The following is a 21880-nucleotide window of genomic DNA, read 5'->3' on the forward strand; positions in this document are numbered from 1 at the left end:
ACAACTAACAATAGTATCTAATATTATATTTTACAAACATATTTCTATTACATTTTTCAGTTTATTTTGTTTATTTTTATAAATTGCTTTATTGATATGTTTGCACAAGCATTTTACAGGTTTTATTCTTCAGTGAATGTCTGCCAAAGTTGAATTTATTATATCGAACACACTAAACACACATAAATGACGAATACGTACAGAATAAATGAAAATGGTGGCCAAAAATTAAAAAAAAACCTCAGTTCTATTAATTTTGATTTTTTTTAATTATGGCGGATTTTAAGCGTGCCCATAAAAAGTTGGTTTCTTGAATATTTCAGTGGATTTATCTGCAAATACCTTACATAAAATTTACGATAAACTACATTTTTTACATAGCAAAAACCAAAAGGTTGGCAGCATTGGTTAAAATTAAATAAATAAGAAAATAGGTTCTCATTTTCTTAGTCATAGAGCAAATTTACACAGTAGCATCAGGAAACATTTTTGTTTACCATCCAAATATGCACTTTTGCTCACAAAGTGAAGCCACTTTACCATTTAACAAATTTCATTGTTGATTGGTTAGCAAAATACTTTATAAATCGAAATTCCAGAAAGTTCTCACAAATAAATATTAAAAAAAAATATCACAAACATTTGCAACTTCGCATAAATTTTTGGCATTATTTTTTTGTTCATACGATGTGTAGCATTTTCTTACATATAACAGAATTATGTGGAGGAAAACTCTCGTATATTTTATGGGAGAAAACTCTCAACATCGCATGCAAAACAATTTTCAAAAATCAACGCATACATAAAACATCCTGTGATAAAATTTTTCAAAACTTGTTTGATAATTCTTTGAAATTTATTAAATTTTTGTGAATTTTGAACATAGTTTGGAATTTTTAATTATAAGGGGCTTGTTATACAATGAGCTATTGTATATTTTTATAAAAAATGAAGAATTTTGCACTAAAAATATTTCGAATAATGTAAAAGGATAAAGTGACTTAGCTATGCGAGCAGAAGTGTCCATATACCATATATTTACACTTAATTGAGAATTGCTCTAATACCTTTTTTTAGCCAGTATATTATAAAGTAGCACTTGCAAATAAAGCACTTATACTTTAAATGCTTTGCAGGCTCATTTTGACTGACACTTTAAGTTCAGCGAAATTGAATTGAAAAAATAGCCCCTTTTTTCGAAATTGGATTTCTTCGTGTGTTCCACGGATTTCTATGAGTAATATCTTAAACCTCTCTACATCTCGTGAAAACCTCTGAAAGAAAATTTAAAAGTCAGCAAAAATGAAATTTTGGAATTTTAATTACCAGTTAGGTAGGGCGTATACGTTACTTACCTTACTGAGGCTCCGATTAAGGCTTCGGCGTGTGAGTAGCATACAATGTAGACCAAAACTGTTTTGTATTTATGAACTTTCTGCACTTTTAAGCGTAGGTGCACAGAAGGATAATAATACTTTCCAAAAAGGTGTTTGCCCTTCTGTACTGTTGCTCTGTCATGCCCGCTGTACTCCACGTCGCATTAGCTGGTACAGGTTTCTGCGACTTTTAAGTATTGAGCTGGCCTTTTGGCGATTGGCACTAACGGGGCTAAACTTATCTAATGGTGCAGTTATATTGGAGCTGCAATAATAGAAGAGAAAATGATAAATGGGTATTTGTGTTGAAGTTAGAGCAGAGCTGTAAACCAATATTAACAATAACTCGATCAACGATTTTCTTTGCACTAGTATTTCTTGTTTAGTATTTACAAATAAAATTATATTAAAAACTCCAAACTTTCATAGAATTTGTAAAAAATAAAAATTAAAAATAGTTTAATCAGAATTTTTAGAAAATTTTAAGGTGTGTAGTTTTATTCCCCCTTTAATGTTAGCATAATAAGCTACTTGTTTGAAGCTTTGTAATTTTTTGTATGTTGGTTGGTTGGTTAGAGTGGTGATTCATCCAGAATCCAACTAGCGCTTCTGCACTATTTTGTTGCCACATCCTCGTTACCAAATTGTTTAACAGTTATTTGCAGCAGGACTATATCCAGTCTGTGCGGTTTAGGAACCTTATTAGGTTGTTGAAGTCTAAGCCAGACAGTTGCTCGAGACTCTCGAACAGCGGTTTGCCCAGGGTTAACATTCTGTCCTTCCATAGGGCAGGGCATTCACAGAGGAAATGGAAGATTGTTTCTTTTTTCTCCGGTTCTTTACAACTATGACAGTATGTGTTGTGAGGGATACCCATTTTGGCGGCTTGTTCTCCGATAGACTAGAAGCCAGTTATGACTGCCGTAAGTCTACAGGTATCCCGTCGTTTCATGTTTATTAATGTCAACGATTGCTTGAGGTTTTAGGTGGGCCATAACGTTCTGCTGATTTTGCATTTCGTCTGGTCTCTCCATCTACAATCTTCTTGACCGCCGAAAAAAAAAATGAAAAAATTCGCAGAATCAAGACAAAATATAGCATAAAAATATTCTAAATATTTTTAAAAATAACCATATGAACGTAAACATAAAAAGGGCTTAAAAATAATATAATTAATATTTATATGCAGTAGAATTTCCCCCTTCTTTACCATTACCGTTTTTTAAATTTCATAACTTTTGAATTCCTTAATTTTCAATAAAAATGTTTAATTTAATTTCAAATAAATAACTTACGACTTATGGTCTTATTTAAATGTTTGTTGACTAAAATGGGCTTAGTGTGATAATCGTATCATTCTTTAAAATTCATTCACATATATTCTGACAATTTGACGGAATGCAGTCTTAAAGTTTCGTATAGGTTATGAAACTCGCCAAATTTCTGCCTTTCACTATAAATAGGGTGTGCCTGAAATATACCAATGCCCAAAAAAGTAATCTAGTGGAGTTGAGGGAGACTTAGATCGCGATACGCGGGTCGTTTGAAAAGAAAGAGATAGCGCTACTGATGCCTATCGAGCTTATGTTTAATAAGTAACATCTCTTGGAAGAACACAAGCTAAGTTTCAGTCAGATCGGCATATTTCTTTTTGCTGGCATTCGTTTGATTTGAGGAAGTCAAGAGATCTTCCTTTTCGATCACGACTACGCACCAGCTCACGCTTGAGCAGTTGTGGTCGCAAAATTAGTGAAAATAAGAAATCGTTTCACATCCCCCCTATTCTCAAGATTTGGCTCCTTCGCATCCCTCGGATTACTAATTGTTTCCCAATTTGAAGAAATGGCTAACGGGAAAAGATTTTATTCAAACGATACGGTGATTGCCGAAACGAATGGCTATGTTTCAGACTTGGTCAATTATTCCACCAGTCCAAAAATTACACAAACAATACATTTTATGGTTGCAATGATTTTTTTGAAATTAATCGAGGGCTTTCTGCTCCCCGGTTGCGGCAACTTTGTTTATTGACAAATCCATGCAGTGTGAAATGAGCTTCATCACTATGGAAAAAAATCACAAGTTTTGCCATATATTGTTCTTAAAGATCGAGCATTTTCATAATACGTTTCAATAATTTTAACGCGTCGTTCTATTGGGCAAAATGATATATCTGTCTACTTGACTTAAAAAAGGTATTGTTTTATTACCGATTATTCATGACTCACATCTAGGCGTCACTTTGGATAGACCCTTTATAAGTGATCTGACACACTTAAATAGAATGGGACATTTTTAATGTGCTACATCCTAAAAATTTGCAACTTCAAATATATCACTTTTGACACAAATGACGTATTAAGTTAATAAAGCCTAATTTTTCCCCCATGCCTCCCATTTATCGATGCTAGAGTGGAATTTTCATAATAAAAATGTGGTCATATCAAACACCAGAACCGTAGCATAAACTGTTCCAGACCAATTCTAAACAATATCACAATTTTAATTTATATTAAAGGGTGCCCTTCTTTAATACCCATCACTTGGTTCTTCGACTCCGCAACGAGTTCGTGTCTAAAAATCGGCGAAGAAGGTGTTAGCATCGATTTTTTGGAATGCAAAAGGAATTTCGTATGTGGATTACTGGCAAACTGGTAAAACAATAAATTCTTTTAGATCAGCTGAAGGAAAAAGTTCGTGAAAAAACACAGTTTGCAAAAGAAAAAAGTTCTTTTCATCAGGACAATGCACCGTGTTACAAGAGCATTTTGACAATGACTAAAATCCATGAATAAAAGTTCGAACTGGTGGAGCATCCACAGTATTCACCAGATTCGGCCCCTAGTGGCTTCCATCTGTTTTCAGACCTAAAAAATGCATGCGTGGAAAGCATTTTCATCAAATGATAAAGTCATAACGGCAACGGAAGCGCATTTTCTGGCCTTCCAGATTCTCACCTCAAGCATGGAATTCATAATTGGAATATCGTTGGAATAAGTGCATTAATGCTCAGGGAGACTAATCTGAATTGTAAAGTGCATTTCGAACCATGAAATTGTGCTTTTCTGAGCGAACCGCAAAACTTATTGAACGACCTAGTATATTTTCTGATTGTAAAATGTTGAGCTGTGTAATAATTACAAAATATATGAAATTAGATACGAGGGGTGCCTTTTATATTTCGGGATTTGGTGTTGCAATCTGGCAACTGACAGCTGTATCGCAAAGTTTGACATTTTTTGGCTTTTACGTACTCAGAACGTTTTGAAGTGCCAGCGCTATTTGTGTTGTTTACAGTAACTTAAAAGATTCATCTCGGTCCAAAAATGGAATTAAATCGTGAACATTTTTGTGCGATTATTTATTACAACCTCGACGTGGATTAACTCAGCAACATTGCATGGATGAACTTAATTCATTTCTTGGCGATGAAGCTCCATCAAGGACCAGTGTTTATCGATGTGAATTCAATCGTGGTCGTAATTCACTCCAAGACGAATTTCGTGAAGGTCGTCCAAAATCAGTTCAAGATGAGCCAAATCCAACAAAAGTTTTTCGCGCACGAAGCACTTCCAAGCAAATGGTCGCCTGTTTTTTCGGAAAAATTGGACATGTCGCAACCGACCACTAGAACAACGCAGAACAGTAAATTCTAAGTGGTACACAACCATTTGTTTGCCAGTTGTCTTCCAAGAAATTAGGAAAACCAATCGCCAAAGACGGATCACTCTTCACCAGGACAATGCGAGCTCTCACACATCGGCTAAAACAACTGCATTTTTGAGCACCCAAAACATCGAATTAATGGGTTATCCGCCGTATAGTCCTGACTTGGCACCGAATGACTTCTTTTTATTCCCGTACGTAAAAAACAAACTGAGAGGTCAACCCTTTTCGACATCTGAAGAAGCGGTTGCGGCATTCAGAATGCATGTTTTGGAAGTACCTCATTCAGAGTGGCAAAAGAGCTTCGACAATTGGTTCAAACGCATGCAAAAGTGTATAGATCTTCATGGAGAATATTTTGAAAAACAATAAAGTGATTTTCGATGATTAAAATTTGTTTTTGTTCTCTAATCCCCACATATAAAAGGCACCCCTCGTAATTTCCATACCCAACTACAAATACACAAATTATCTATTACAAAATCATCTTTTAATGAGCTATTTCACAAAAGCCATTAACTAAAATAAGTATCAAAAGTTTTTAATGTAAAACAGGAAATCAGCAAAAACAGCATTTTCTTTTCTTCATCCCCAAACCGATAATTATCCCAACAACATAAATCGAGCTCTAAACTATGCACATCATAAAATGTGTAAGTTTACGGTACAACATGAATTATATTGTGCCATCTAATCAAATTTAAATCATAAAGTTTTATTAATTTTGGGTTCTTAAATATGCAAGCACACAAATTTTCAACTAAAATCCGTATTATTTAATTACTCCTTTAAAGCATAAAATGAAATTATGCAAAGAGGAGAAGCAAACGGGTGTCTCAAGTTCGAGTTTTACACATACTTTATTTATAAACATTTATGCATTAGAATGCCTCATCAAGTTACTATTCCTCAACTCGAATTATACAATTTATTATATATGTAGTCTTAAATACTCCCGTAAAAATATCTGCCGAAAATGAGTTTTTTATAAACTCAATTTTAAAAAGATTTTTTCCAAAATATCATCTCAAATAATAGAAGCGTTTATGCTTAAGAGGGATGAATAAAAATATTTGAAAATTTTTGGCGTATGCTGACATTTGCAAAAAAATGTGTGGCGTAAGTTTTCTAGGAAATAAAAAGTGTGATAAAGTGTGCCTACCCATTGATACCTTAAAAGCCCAAATGGATCAAAGTTTGTCAGAGATACTCAAGTTTTCTTTAAACCTATCTTCCCAAAACGTCATTATTAGTATCGAAAGTATCGAGATATAAAAACAATATCTATTGTAGGTACTTTCAAATTGGCCCTGTTCAAGTGAAATTTAATATTTTTCCGAAATATATTGGCGCAAGTCTTATAATATAAGTATAATATGTAGCTTTATAGCTCCGATGGAAAAACAGTATCGCTAAGGAAAGTGGTGCACCCTAATTAACAAGTTGATTTCCAAGGGTCCCCACGTTAACAGATATCGATTCTTCTAGTGAAATTTTTGATGAAATTCAAGCATACACATAAGTGGGGCTCAAACTTGGCAATTTAGTTCAATTTCATTGAATGCTTCAATTTTTCTTCTCTATTCACATGAACGGCAACTTTGTGACGGCGCCACAGGAAATTGTCCAATGACGTTACATTGTACGATTTTAGCCGCAAAGTTGCTGCAGAATATCGTAAAATTGTTCAGCAAAAAGTTGTCAATTTCGTTGGCTGTGTTGAAACCAAATGTCGTTAATACCCATGCCATCTACAACAGGCCTACACCACCTTGTATAGCGTGGACTCAATTGACGTAAATGCCCTTCACTTGGCGAACTATGATCTTCTTCAATGATTTTCCTTTCAGCAGTGATATTTTCAATGAAACGGCCGTGAAGAGCAAGTATTGGTGTTTTTATGTTTTATACTGAGCCAACCGACTCAAATTTTTCATTTCAGTTTTATTATTCTGACCTCTCTTAAACAATTAAACGACCAAAAATACCAAATGCACAACGTTGCGAAACGTAGCTTTAACAGATTCACCCTTCTCGTTGTGAACTTTAATTACTTGTTTTCCGTTCTCTAATAAAATCAAGCTCATTTTAGTATATTTAGATGTTCTGCCTAACAGCACTCAAAAGTTATGCCATCAAACTATGACTGCTGCCAAAACAAAGCCCTGCTGGAAAGGAACTCGAACTTGAAATACCCTGTAGAATATTAAGTACCCATCTAGTTGGAATATTAGAAGGAAAAGTGATTTCCGTGGTATTTTCAATATTTATGGCATGTTTACAAAAGGCATATTTAAGGAAGCTAGTACAAAGCCGACAACAGTATCTATGCCAACAAACATGTGTACATCCAGCTACGAGTACATGCAGCTACACACATAGATTTTCATACACATACGTACATATTGACATAAGTATTGCATGTATGTGGTACATAAGTACAAGTGTCTTGTGATATTTGATATATTTGATGTAAAAGATACTTTTACTGCATGGTGAGGCGGCACACACACAATCACACACATTGGCCCCTTTAAAAGCCACAACTTTTATTATTGGGTTGCAGGCAATATGCCATCTTTTGATAATCTCATTTAATTTTATTCTCACACATTTCATTTCATGCGCTTTATTTGACTTTACATTTTTCATTTCCTTTTACTTTCTTTATTTATGTACACAAAACTGCTTATGTGCTCCTGTGCAGATGCTTTCACTTTTCATCATCATTGCGATGTTGTTTGCTTTCTCTGGCGGCTATCCTTCCGAGGAGAAATTAAAGTAAGTGTATTAATTTAAATTTGAATAGTAGGTAAACAAAACTCTTACATACATACATATGTACATATAAAAATGTATATTTCTTTTTTCCCTGTAGGAAATTTTTTTGTACGAAGTGTACACCTTTACCAACGATTTCCGAATTGTGAAATGTACCTCAGAATAGACAATTACAGTTTTGAAACCGTACCTGTAGAATAGATTTAAAAATGTGTGATGGTCATACATGTATATATAATATATATTAGGTCGATTTAAAAATCGCTCATTGCTCTGTGAAAATCGTATTCTAGAGATCAAAATAAGAAACTTTGCCGAAGGAACCTTACCTCTAAAACGAATTCTGATGTCCCCCAATTTGGGACGAACGAAAAATCCCACTTTAACCCATTTAGAGTGCTCCAATCGAGTCAAAATGTATGACCGACCCCCACTAACCTTGGACGGCCGATCCACCCATGCCAGTGGCACACCCCCTGGAACTCCCCTGGGGGGTTCCTCATACAATCATTTCAAAATATCACCATTTTTGGCCTTTACATGAGAAAAGAAACTAAAAAGTTCGACCCAAATTAGGGGACATCAGAATTCGTTTTAGAGGTATGGTTCCTTCGGCAAAGTTTCTTATTTTGATCCCTAGAATATGATTTTCACAGAGCAATGGGCGATTTTTTTGCCTCCCCACAAATCGACCCGGCCTAATATATATGTATATGTATACCTCAAAAGATATCAGATGTGCTCCGAAATATTATAATGTTGCACAAAATCAATAAAAATTGACTTCAAGGATAGTAAATTACATATATTTGATATATTTTGATTATATTGGACGCAACTGATTAGTATGAAGTACAAATATTTATTGTTTTCAGTCATGTGGATTTCAAGTACAATACCGAAAAATATTTTGTGATTTCTTAAATACAATCGACAGATGAACGAGCAATTCTATGCTAAGTGGCCCAAGGATTATATTTTGGACATTGTCGTCAATTCTTCTAAAAATTGCTTTATTTGTAGGGTTGAGTATAATAAGAAGTAAGCTGAAGAAATTTTGAAAAAAAAAATTAACGTTTAGGTTTATTCAATGTTGAAAGCTACGGCATAAAGTTTTTCGATGGTCATCAAACTTTGTTTTTTGTAACAGTCTATTTATTCTAGACTTATGCGTAACTTAATATACTTGAGAGCAAAATAGGAAACATGTATAAATTATTATCCCAGCCTTAAGAAACTTAAAGAGCTTGCTTTGGGATTCTTACGTTACGTAAACTACGTAAGTTGAGAGCGATGAGAGAATCTTGCTCCCAAATGATTAATTTTTTAATAATTCAGGAAGCTTTTAAACATTTGTATGATGATGACTGTTTAGCTTAGGAAGAGTAGTGGGCGAGATATAGAGCAGAATTCGAGTTACAAGAGGCAGGAAATAATTTTTGCTAGGAATATTTATCGAGCTCAATGAAGCTGAGAAGAAAACATTTGATGAAATTGCGTGCTATTATTTATTCGGCATGATGCTGTATACGTAATTTGATTTTACAGCTTATGGAAATATCCTTAACTTAATTTTATGTATATCTTTAACTCATATTAAGTTAAGTTTACGTCTAGAATAATAATTTTTGGCATTAAAATATACTTAAAAAAAAGTTAGTTCAGAAAAATATTGGTATGGGGATAAGTCTCCGCCCTCGTAAAAGAGGTGTCGCTGCTGATACTGTTTTTGTGCTCGCTTTAGTAATGTACTGGGGATGTGAAGGTGTGTATATATGTGAGGTCTCGATCGCAGTAGTTGATAAGTGTTTGAAGCGTAAAGATCGTTTTTTATTTGACGTGAAAAATGTCTACGTTCTCCCCGAAAAAACGGCATTTGTGAGAAGTCATGCTTTGTTATTACCTTTTAAGGAAAATTGTAGCTGAAACGTGTCGTATATTGATCTATATTTACAGTAATCGCGCTTCATCAAATACAACTTATAAAGAGTGGTTTCGACGCTTTCAAAGTGGCAATTTCGACATGAGTGGTAAAGATCGCGAAGTGGCACCGAAAAAATTCGAAGATACTCAACTGCAACATATATTGAATGAAGGCGCATGTCGAACCCTTGATGATGCGTCTAAAAAGTTGGATGTTAACAGATCAACCGTCGGTAAACGTATGCACGCGATGGGAATGGTCCCGAAAGCAGGTAGCTGGGTGCCACATCATTTGAAGCAGATGGATATCGAGATACGCTTGGTGACGTGTGAGATGATTCTTGAACGGCAGATAAGAAAAGATTTTCTGCATCGCATCGTAAGTGACGATGTAAAATGGATGTATTATGATAACACTAAGCGCGAAAAATTTTGGAGGTGAACCAGGCCCATCGACAGCAAAAAAAAAATATTCACGCTTCAAACGTCATGTTGTGCATCTAATGGGATCAGAAGAGGGATCATCTATTATGAACTCCTTAAACCATCTGAAAGCATCACTGGCCATCGTTACCGACTGCAGCTAATGCGTTTGAATCAAGCTCTGAAAGAAAAGCGGCCGGAATGGTACAGTAGACATGACAAACTGATTTTGCTGCATGACAACGCCAGGTCACACGTTGCTAAACCAGTCCACAAATATTTAAAGAGGCTGAATTGAGAAATATTGTCTCACCCGCCCAATTTCCCAGACATTGCACTTTCGGATTACTATCTGTTCCGATCAATGCATTAGCACTTATTGGAGAGCGGTTCACTTCTTACGATTGCGATGCTTTCAATGAATGGATCAAGTCAAAATAACTCGAATATTTCGTCAGAGAAATCCGTATGCTGCGTGAAATATGGACTAACATTGTAGCCTCCAATGGGATATACTTCACATTATATCATGAATTATTTCATTGTTTAAATAATTTGTAACTTTGGCTAAGAAAGGACGGAAATTTATTCCCATAGCCAATATTATATTTTTTATTTTAATTTGTGAAAAAAAAAATTGTTGGTTAGTTTTGAAAAGCTTCTCGCTCAAGTAAGTTTGTTTTAATACATAATCATAATAGATTAACAGTCCCTACAAATTTCTTTATTTGGATTTCATAACTTCTCAAGTTATATTCCAATAGGTACAGCTCATCAGTGAAAAATACAGCTGAAGAATTTAATTGTTCTGAGCTTTATTGAGTAGTGAAAATATTGTTTTAGAATATTTTGAAATATCTTCGGTTATTTTTTCAGAATTTCAGGGAATGAAATATACTATAAAAAGAAGTTATTTAAAAAAAAGCATTTTTTTATTAAGAGAACCTCTTCTTAGGCGTCGATGGACGAGTGAGAATGAAGAGCAAAATTTCAAGGCCTTGCAACGTTTTGGGCATTTTCGTTCCGCGAGAGAGAAAAATGATATAACGTAGAGGAAAAGGAGAGAGAGAGCTATACCTTATATATTTATAGTGATTTACCGCCATAAATCCATCGATTTTCGGTTAATTATTTACTGTTGACCGTCTGATATTTGTCATTTTATATTTTGTATTATTTTATTACGGCCGCCGTAGCCGAATGGTTTGGTGCGTAATTACCATTCGGAATTCACAGAGAGGTCGTTGGTTCGAATCTCGGTGAAACACCAAAATTAATAAAAAAAAAAACATTTTTCTAATACCGGTCGCCCCTCGGCAGGCAAGGGCAAACCTCCGAGTGTATTTCTGCCATGAAAAAGCTCCTCATAAAAATATCTGCCGTTCGGAGTCGGCTTGAAACTGTAGGTCCCTCCATTTGTGGAACAACATCAAGACGCACACCACAAATAGGAGGAGGAGCTCGGCCAAACAGCTAACAGAAGTGTACGCGCCAATTATTTGTTTTTTATTATTTTATTACGGACATCAGTCACAACGCTCTGTTTAAATATCGGCTTATTTAAGGTTTTTCGCAATCTTAATCCTTTACGTGGGTTTTCCGAAATGTTGCTGCAATGAATGAAAAGCGTTAACCAAAAGATTTCAGATTGCTCAGAGTTGAACACAGGGAAATATATTTCGGCATACTTACAATTTCTTAACTGCTCGTCCAAGCTCAGATCCATAGTCGTTGCGTACCGTATTTCTTTTTTTCCTCGATAATGGGTAAATTAATAATAAAATTAAATATTAGCTTAGACTACACTCACTAGTAACTTTTTCATTATTTTTTCGAGTTATATTATTACGCCCATTTGCAAATCGACTGAAAAACTTTTTATTTCGGTATGAAGTGTAATTTACTATATCCCATTAATATAATATTACATATTTTATAATTTCTATAGTAATAGTTAGCTTTTCCAATAACGTGGATGATAAATATGATCGTAGATGCATTCGATCTTAGAACCAATACAAAGTAAATGAAATAACTCCATAGCCATATTAGCTATCCGCCCGTTTATGCAATTTCTTGCTACCATAACATGCATTTACTTCAGTAGAGTCGTAATCCAAAAATCGAAATATTGAAAAAAACGGCTTCAAAGTTTTCAATTTATTATTATCATTTTCATCTAATGAGATACTGTTAATAAATATTGCCATACATTTTATAAGTTTTGTAAGCAAAAAAATCAATAATTTGTTTTTTTATGTAAGAAATTAGAAAATGAAAGGAGTTTCATTTCGATTTTAAAATATTATATATGCAGTCAGTCACTGTCCTTAGTTGTAAATTCTTATTGGGTACATGCGCAGTTATAATACAAAGTGTGGCTACTTAATAGTGGGATTACTGCTTCTTAGAAACGTAGGCATGAGCTAAACGCCAACGGCCACAAGTTGTTTAGCGTGAAGCCTTCTCTCTCAAATGTAATATCTCGCGCATACCCATGGCATTCGTCCGCACTAAAGTTGTTTTTGGGCCAGAAATTAACACTTTAATGTTACTAATTAAAAAAATGAGGCAATGCGGCAGCTTATTCTGCAATGCCAGTGAAAAAGTTTCCAGCCAAGATCAGAATTCTAGTGTAGGACTAGCTGCCTTATTTGCGAGATTTTGCGTCATGTGATCTTCATCTGTTTCCTAAGGGAAAATCTGCAGTAAAAGGAAAAATATTTGCGTCAGTTGAATCTGTCAAAGAGAATGTGCGCATATTCCGATACAATTGCCAACTGATTACTTGCAGCAACGTTTCAACCGAATGAAAGGTGCACTTATAAAGATGGAGGTGGGGTATATATTGTGACTGTGCATATGGCACTACAGAATTTATGTATAAATATAAGTAGTCATGCTGCATGCACAGTTTGTTTCATTTTCTTATCATTCAAATTTTTTAAATAACTTAAAAATTTCAAAAAACAGCTTTTCACCAGAACAAATATAGTAAAATGCTGATCCTTGAAAGTTTATCCGTATATATCCTTGAAATTTCCTGTGTTCGGGTTGCTCTCGTTTCACCACTTCTCTGCTTGCTATAGAACTGCGCTTCTCGTTTAGCGATATTCAAGCGATTTTGCTTAACTAACAAGCGATGCGCTTAGGCTAGTGCTTCCAAGCATAAGAAGGGTTATTTTTTTATCATAGTTTGAATGCTTTCAGGCCGAATGCTTTGAAAAGCAATAGAATTACATAAAACTCTGCCAAAAAGAATATAATGCAAAGCTGCAAAATCAAATGCAATATTGGATTCAAGGATTTTTCGTTTTATTCACTACTCGCTAGAAGGTTAGTGAATTGAAAGCAGCTAATCCCAGCTGCGCACATATTACACAATTTGTATAGCTTATTTTTTAAATAAGTTTTTTATTTCTTACGATTCACGATTTACGATTCAACTCAAAATTTTAGAACTTTCAAAAGTTTCATAATTTTTCATCACAATTTCAAACTTTATAGTCAGAATTTTTCAAAGTTTGTGGTTTATAGCCCATTCAATTTCGGTAAAATGAAGTGGTTGCATGAAGTGGCTCAAAAATCGTTTAAATTTTTGACACCTTTTGTTTGGTTTTCAAGCATTCGTTTTATGAAAGAAAATGCACAAAACTGCGAGCAAAAACAACGCTATTTTGAGCTATTATAAACTGGCACAATATTATATGAGATCAATTTTTTTTGTCTATTAACGACAACTGGTATATATAAAAGAATACTAAGAATAAGCAATTTTCATTTTCACCAAATCAAAAGGGCTAAATAAAAAAATCTAACAAAGTTTGATACTTTGAGTTATATGGTTTTTGTTGTAATATAGACTTGATGTTTATGAAAAAATAAATAAATAGTTCGAACTTACATTAAATCGTGCTGCTATTATTGTAAACATAGCTTCTTCTGCAATTTTATAAAGGGTTTTTCAATTGGCGTGGATCGATTTTGGCACCCTGTGGCAGCCATTTTGTTTTGGAGACTTTGTTTATTATTCAGTTGTTTATGCCAAATCATCATGGCAAGTTAACGATTGAACAGCACGTTCAAATGATAAAACTTTATTATCAAAATGAGTGTTCATTAACGCAAACGTTGCGCGCATTGTGCCCATTTTTCGGTAGACGTGGTGGCCCTTTGAATGAATTTTTCTCCAATGAAATAAAGTATACGCAACGTATACCCTTGCTTACGTTTCCCATTTAAAACTTCAAACGAGTTTAAGAAATTAATGAGATGAGAAATTAAATTGATGAGAAAATAAGAAATAGAGCATTTAGCATTACTTTATAAAGTCTATAGTTTAACGTCTATATGAAATTTTTCAGGATAATGAAAATTTTTTGCCGCACGGTGTAATAAACGCAAGTAAGTAAATACGCATGAATTTTTACAGTGTTCAGTCTCGTTATTTAGAGGCCAAACCTCGTATATAATTCATATGGTATAATTATAAAGATTGTTTCACGTCCTTAAATAATGTATGTACTTGCATAAGTTTGTGTATATTTGGGTTTTTTCGACCCAGTCAAGTTAAAACGTAAATATTTACATTTGTATTGATGTTTTTATTGTCTCTTCCTTCCTTCCACGGCTGCTTCCTACTCATGCCACTCTCCGCTTTGTTTTATTCACAGAATTCGCATACATGTACCCGTCAAGCACCATACACACGTACACACCAAAACCATCATAAAGAAAGTGCCGCTGCCAATACCGGTGCCGGTAAAGGAACCCGAGCCGATGAAAGAGCATCATCATCATTACTATGAAGAGGAGATGGAGGACGAAAGTGAAGGTTATGATTATCCGAAGAAAAAGCGAAAAACACGGCATCCCTTTATGTGAGAACGGTAAAGGAGGAAAAGCTTGGTGAAGATTTGAAGTCAAATACATAGTACTGAGAGTCTATGTGTGGAAGAGGCGAGGAGGAGATGTTCGAAGCAGATAGAGAAGCAAAAATGTACAACGAAAGGCAAAGGTCACATGAAACCCACAAATAACCATCGAATTCCACAATAAATATCTTATACTTGTATGCTGAACTTTTTACATGCTTGCACTTAAATATAAATTGTAAATGTGTTTAGCAACTACTTCTGTCTACAAATTCGCTCGTTCTTTATGGCTGTCTGCTGCTGCTTAATATGTATGAATTCATATTTTATACATACAATCCTGCATATGGGTGTGCTATATTAATTTGCAGATAATGCGAATGGATTTATTTAGTCGTGATAAGGTTTAAAATATGGCGTACATACTTACATAGTTAGTTTAAAGCAGACAGACGTAATGGGCAAACAGCATACACAAAACAGAAAGCACGTAAAGACGAATGAAAGCGCTTGTTGGCGAGCGAGAAGATGAGCGCCGGAAGTGTCTGACGGAAGACTACGAAAAGGCAAGCGCGCCTAGATTTATTTTCATATCCGATGAAATTTCGCATGGATAGACGGCGGATAAAAAGTGTGCACTTAAATACATATATTATACATATATGTATACCCACACACATATAAAACAAATATGTTAGTATATATTGTTGTTGGGTGGCAAATGTTTATTTGTAATTCACGTCTATAATGAAATTTCTGCTGTTTAGATTGAAAATTCGAGATTAGATTAATTTTCCTTGGGTTCAATTACGTTTGCTTTTTGTGTGTATGTATATATATGCTTAGGTATATATGTATATCCAGTATGAGTTTTTTTTCGTCGTCTGCGCTCATTTACATAAAAAAATAGGCAACATAATGGTGTAATACAAAGGTAATTTGCATATTTAACATTTCAAAACATAAATAACGTGTGACAATAAAAATGTCCATGGCGGCTTGTGACTTTTATTGCAAGAATACAAATGTACTATAGAATGATTCCACTCTTCCGAGATAAGAAACCTTTAACTCTTTGGTTGGTGCATTACCATAGACTCTGTTAAACACATTTACTTATATATGTTTGTATGTATGATAATTTATTCTACTGCAATGAAATACTAAAAATAAAAAAAGTGCTATAAAATTTAAATTCCGCTTTTAACTGTAAACTTTAACTTAGGCCATTTTTAAATGCATAATATTCGGCTGATGACTTGCTATGCATAAATGATTTGGACTTTAATCATCTTAACCAAAGTAAGTGTTTCTGGGTAATTTTAGAATATTTGGTATAACTGCGTCTGGTAACTTTTCATGAACAACACCGTGAAATTACGCAAAATATCAAGAATTAAATGCGCGATTGATTTTTGCTGGTCAGGCTTCTATTAGACAGAAATAGAAATAATAATAACAGTAGAAATACTGCAAGAAATAATGAAAAAAAGTGTTATCTTTTATATAAAAATGTTGTCGTTTCCTCATACATTGGGTTGGGAAATAAGTTCATAGCGTTTTTATATTTTCTTTTAGTTTACAAAGATTTGCTTGCTGTTTGGCAAAGGGTAAGTATTCATTCAATAGAACTCTTTCTGCTCTACAAAATTATTTATTAGTTTTGAGGCTTAGAAATGGAATACCCAGAATGCAAAAATCAATATTTTTGACACCTGCAGTTCTTTGCTTTTCATCAACGACAAAAAGCTACCGAAGCTGCCGAAGCAGGCCGGGATATTTGCGGTCTACAGCACGGAAATGCTTTGCAAAGTTCAAGAAATGGGAACAAAGCCCTTTTGAAGGAGAATGATCGCCAAACTGTGAGTCGTAAATTGACGGAAAAAATGAACTGCGATCACGAAACGATTTACAATCTTCTTCATTCAATGGGACTTACCGAACAATTGGGAGCCTGGGTGTCTCACGAGTTCAACGAAAAAAACTAAGGAAGTCGCCTGCAAAATCATCTGTACAGAGTTACCGGGAAAGTCGTCCCAAATAGTTAAGGAATGTATTATTCATTATCGTTTCTAATTAATTTAATTATATTACATGATGAAGAATATTTAGAACCAAAATATTTTTTTCTTGGTTTTTTTTTTTCTTTTTTTAGTTGAAGGACACGTCAGTTAATAAAAGTCATCAATAAAACATCTTCCAATACCTGACAATAAAAAATAAGTGTTTGTTAAAACATTTATAATTTACGATTTTTCCCTAAGTGGTTGCTACTTCAGATATGGATAAAAAAAATTGTTTATGAAAACTAATGTCCTTTTAGGTATCCAAAAAGGTATTACTGTTTTTCCAATAAGTTTTGCAGTTCGATAAGAAAACACACAACTTTAGAGTTTGAAATACACTTTATTATTCAGTACAGTCTCCCTGAATATCTATACACTTGTTCCAGCGAGACTCCAATTTATTGGTTCCATCCCTGAAATGAGAATTTGGAAAGCCGGAAAATACGCTCCGGAGCTGTTATGACCTCATCATTTGATGAAAAACGCTCGAAGTTGTTTAGGTCTGAAAACAGGTGGACGTCGCTTGGGGGCAAATCTGTTGAATGCGGTGGACGCTTCAACAATTCGAACTTTAATTCATGGATTTTAGCCATTGTCAAAATGCTCTTGTGGCACGGTGCATTGCCCTGAGGAAAAATATTTTTTTTTCTTTTGCAAACTCGGTTTTTTCTTGAAATCAAAGCAAAATGAAATGAAAGCAAAAAATAATTTACTGTTATAATAGCATGCTTTCAGATGTACTCGTCCCTCACGGTGGAAAGAACGCAGAGGTGGCGACATCACATAACCGCTTACCAACCCTCACTATATTTTACAATATTTGTTTGATTCTATTGTGGTATTGTTTTTCATTTTTATTCTTATTTACGAACAAATTTTTCCTCAAACCCCGTAATATCTCCTGTTTATTTATTGTTACGTCACAGCCAGAATTACTCCCACAGGCTTCCCAATCTTCTAATCAGTCAAGCAAGAGCGATGACTTATATTAGTCAATTGCACTCAAATCCAGCAAAAACAGCAAAAATCTCAATACAATTTGTTGTTGTTTTTTGTTTTGTTATTCACCTACTCTATTATTGAGTTGCGGCTGTACTTTTATAATTATTTCCCCTCTTTTGATGGTGTACCTTCTACTCAAATATGAACGAGACGGTATCAATAAAACGGTCCGCGGATGACATATGGCAAAAATAAATTTTATGTTTTTTGGTAGGACTTTTACAAGCTTACATGGCAAATTTCAGCGTGATATGTCACATAGTTTGTTTTCTGTGCTACTGTAAACAAGTCAAGCTCGAGTGTGTTCTTCGAATTTTCTTTTATGACTTCAATTGTCTCAAAATGTTTTCCACGGAGCGGCAACTTGAGCTTGGGAAACAGGAAAAAGTCACATGGAGCCATATCAGGCGAATAAGGTGCTTGCGGAACGATATTAACATTATTTTTGTTCAAATAATCGCGAACAAGACGTGATGTGTAAGCTGGTGCATTATCGTGATGCAAGAACCATGACTTGTTGTCCCACAATTCCTTCCTTTTAAGACGAATGTTCTCGCGCAAACGCTTTAAAACGTCTAAATAATATTCAGCATTAACCGATTTTGCGATTTGTGCGATTTTCCAGCACAATTTCCTTTACTTTTCCGATGTTTTCGTCGTTTACTGATGTTGCTGGACGACGTTCATGAGGCAAGTTTTCAACCGATGTACGGCCCTCTGTGAACGATTTGTACCACTGGAAAACACGTGCACGCGATAGAGCAGAGTCTCCATAGGTTGTCTGCAACATTTTTAAGGCGTCTGAAGCCGAAATTTTGTTGGAATAACAAAATTTCAAACAAATTCTTTGTTCAACTTGAATTTCCATCGTTAAATTCGAAGAACACACTCGAGCTTGACTTGTTTACAGTAGCACAGAAAACAAACTATGTAACATATCACGCTGAAATTTTCTATGTAAGCTTATAAAAGTCCTACCAAAAAACAAAAAATTTATTTTTGCCATATGTCATTCGCTTACCGTTTTATTGATACCGTCTCGTTCATATTTGAGTAGAAGGTATGATAAGTAGTTGGTGCGTGGCTACCATTCGGATTTCACAGAGAGAACGTCGGTTCGAATCTCAGTGAAAACGCCAAAAACAACACCAAGAAAAACATTTTGCTAATAGCGGTCGCCTCTCAGCTGACAATAGCGAACCTCTGAGTGTATATCTGCCATGACAAAGCTCATCATAAAAAATATCTGCCATTCGGAGTCGGCTTGAAACTGTAGGTCCCTCCATTTGTGGAACAACATCAAGGCGCACACCACAAAAAGGACGAGGAGCTCGGCCAAACACTCAAAAAGGGTGTACGCGCCAATTATATATAAAAATATAATATAATCAAGGAATGAAATAACAAACTTATGAGGTTACGTCCTTTTTTATACACTTTTTTTATTTTTATTATTATCAGATTTTTACCCTTAACGGCTTATTTTTTGTGCTGCAAAAGTTAACTGCTCTTATAAGAACTAATAATAAAATTTCGATTACTAAAAAACGACCTGGAAAACTACTTTACTTCAATCCCTTTCAAGTTAAAAACTAATCCAGCACTTATGGACATAAATCATCATTCACTGGTTGCCTGGGTTATTTTCAGTTTTTGTATGTAAACAGTTTTAAAAATCTAATATAATTTTATGGCATTTAATAGTCCACATTTAAATACATATGCATGCACATTTATATTGGCCTGTTCTATTAGAATTTCTGGTTTGGTCTATGGCAAGCCTTAATTTTCGCATTTTATGGGCACGAGAGTTAATAAATATTCAATATACTACGTACCTGCAAATTCACATGTAAACAATAACTTTGCATTCTACATCTCAGTTTAGACCAAAATATAGTATATGTACGAGTATGTGTGTTCAATATGCATGTAAGTATGCGAAGCTTTGAATATAGTCGCCGAATATTCACCGGATATGTTCGCTTTTTTCGACGTCATAAATAATTTACAACATATTTGGTATATTTTTGTACTTGGAATTTAAATTTAGTAAACTTTTATATCTTAATAAACAGAAGAAACACTTTTGAAGATCCCGGTAGACAGCGGCCTTCAAAAAAATCATTGAGTAATTTTCGGATTGAAAAATAAAGGAAATAGATTAAATTGCACTTGAATGTGTATATGCACAGAAATAAAAGCAAATATAATATGTGTTGTAGGTGTTTGAAAAATCAATTACCGAAGAAGTAAAAGTTAATTTTAGCAACGCCTTCGAAATGGGAATTTCATACGAATTTAATGAATGATATTAGCTAATGCTTAAAGAATAAATATAACCCATTAGAAAACATGGGGCTGACAAGGGACACTGTTTAGGCCAGGTAGAAATTAATTTCCCATCAGAGCCAAAGCCCCGGAACTGATTAGTGAAAAAATAAACGAACTTCTATAAATAATTGGAGCAGCGTTGCGTTGAAGAACGTAACCTAAGTTACAGTATTAACTTCGGTTGCTGCCGAGGTCCGGTTAGGATTAGGGATAAGATCTTTATTACCTTTGGGTGTTGATATCGACATTGTTGGCATTAGTTAGCGGGCAGTCAGTGCAACTTTCTCCAATGTTGAAAAAAGCATACCGTCGATTTGGTCTTGCGGTAAACGAGGGCAAGATAGAGTACCTTGCGTCAACAACCAAAAAGTCTACGCGTATTAGAGAGTCGGTTGCGATTGGCAATTACGAGTTTGGCGTAGTCAAGGACTTTGTTTACCTAGGATCCAGCATTAACACCAACAACAATGTCAGCCAAGAGATCCAGCGAATAATATCTCTTGCCAACAGGTGCTACTTTGGGCTGGATAGGCAATTGAAAAATCCCTATCACAATGCACGAAAAAAGGTCTATCAAACACTCATCCTCGCGGTCTTACTGTATGGCGCTGAGTCCTGGGCGTTGACGAACACCAATTAGCGTGAATGATGCATACCGAATAAGATGAAATCACGAGCTGTACGCCGACATCGACGTAGTGAAGCGAATGGACAATAACGCTCCAGCAAAGAAAGTGCTCTTATCGAAATGCTCTGGTGGAACTCGGAAAAAAGGACGTTCTCATCTACTCGTGTGTTGGAAAGACCAGGTCAACGACGACTTGACTGCCCTTGATATTTCTAACCGGTATCCATGTGTGCAATGCAGAGGCGATTGGCGCAACATTTTGGTAGCGACCAAGACGGACCATCGGTTGTAGTTGCCAACTCAGTAAGTAAGAGTAAAGGGTGTAGGCACACAGAGAAGAAAGAGGGGGATATACGGATCGCATACATTTTTGTTACGAGATTATTAATTTGAGCTTGATAATTTAGGCGGCTTGGTGGCAGACTCAATGCTTTGTATTTTATTGTTGTCTTAATTCTAGCAAACGACCGATCATCGTTTTTTACTTTCTACCGAAGCCTAACCAAAACTGAAACGAGCATTTTAAAGTTCCCAAGTTATAAACAAGAGACGAATTTTAAAAAATCCAGTATTTTTATTGAAGAAAAAGGAAGGTGTTGAGTGTTTTCTTCCATATAAAAATAATATCGAACACTCTTTATATGGAGAAAATACACAAGATCACCGCCTAAGTCACATTTTTATCCGAAAATGCCCATCCATTGAGCAAGAGTATTATTAATACTCTCTCTCTTCTGACTACAGCCCTATTTATAGCTTCACGCCAGATGAAATCCCTGCTGAGGGGATACAACCGAAAGAGGCTTA

The 21880-nt window shown here is 34.9% G+C and overlaps 1 protein-coding gene across 1 annotated transcript; it reads left to right on the forward strand.

Annotated features, from left to right (window-relative positions):
* The first annotated feature begins 7749 nt into the window (after positions 1-7749).
* On the forward strand, positions 7750-15053 carry LOC129244650 (uncharacterized). The gene is made up of 2 exons (XM_054882398.1): positions 7750-7823; positions 14843-15053. Exons 1-2 carry the CDS (start codon positions 7750-7752, stop codon positions 15051-15053), a joined length of 285 nt encoding a protein of 94 aa, XP_054738373.1.
* Positions 15054-21880: the final 6827 nt, after the last annotated feature.

Source organism: Anastrepha obliqua, chromosome 4 (assembly GCF_027943255.1).
Source record: "Anastrepha obliqua isolate idAnaObli1 chromosome 4, idAnaObli1_1.0, whole genome shotgun sequence".
Lineage (NCBI taxonomy): Eukaryota > Metazoa > Arthropoda > Insecta > Diptera > Tephritidae > Anastrepha > Anastrepha obliqua.

Bases quoted from the DNA above. Each gene is read 5' to 3' on its own strand.
- LOC129244650 (XM_054882398.1), top strand. From the start codon at position 7,750: ATGCTTTCACTTTTCATCATCATTGCGATGTTGTTTGCTTTCTCTGGC. The intron at 7,824-14,842 runs GTAAGTGTATTA...TTTTATTCACAG, and splicing joins CCTTCCGAGGAGAAATTAAA to AATTCGCATACATGTACCCG.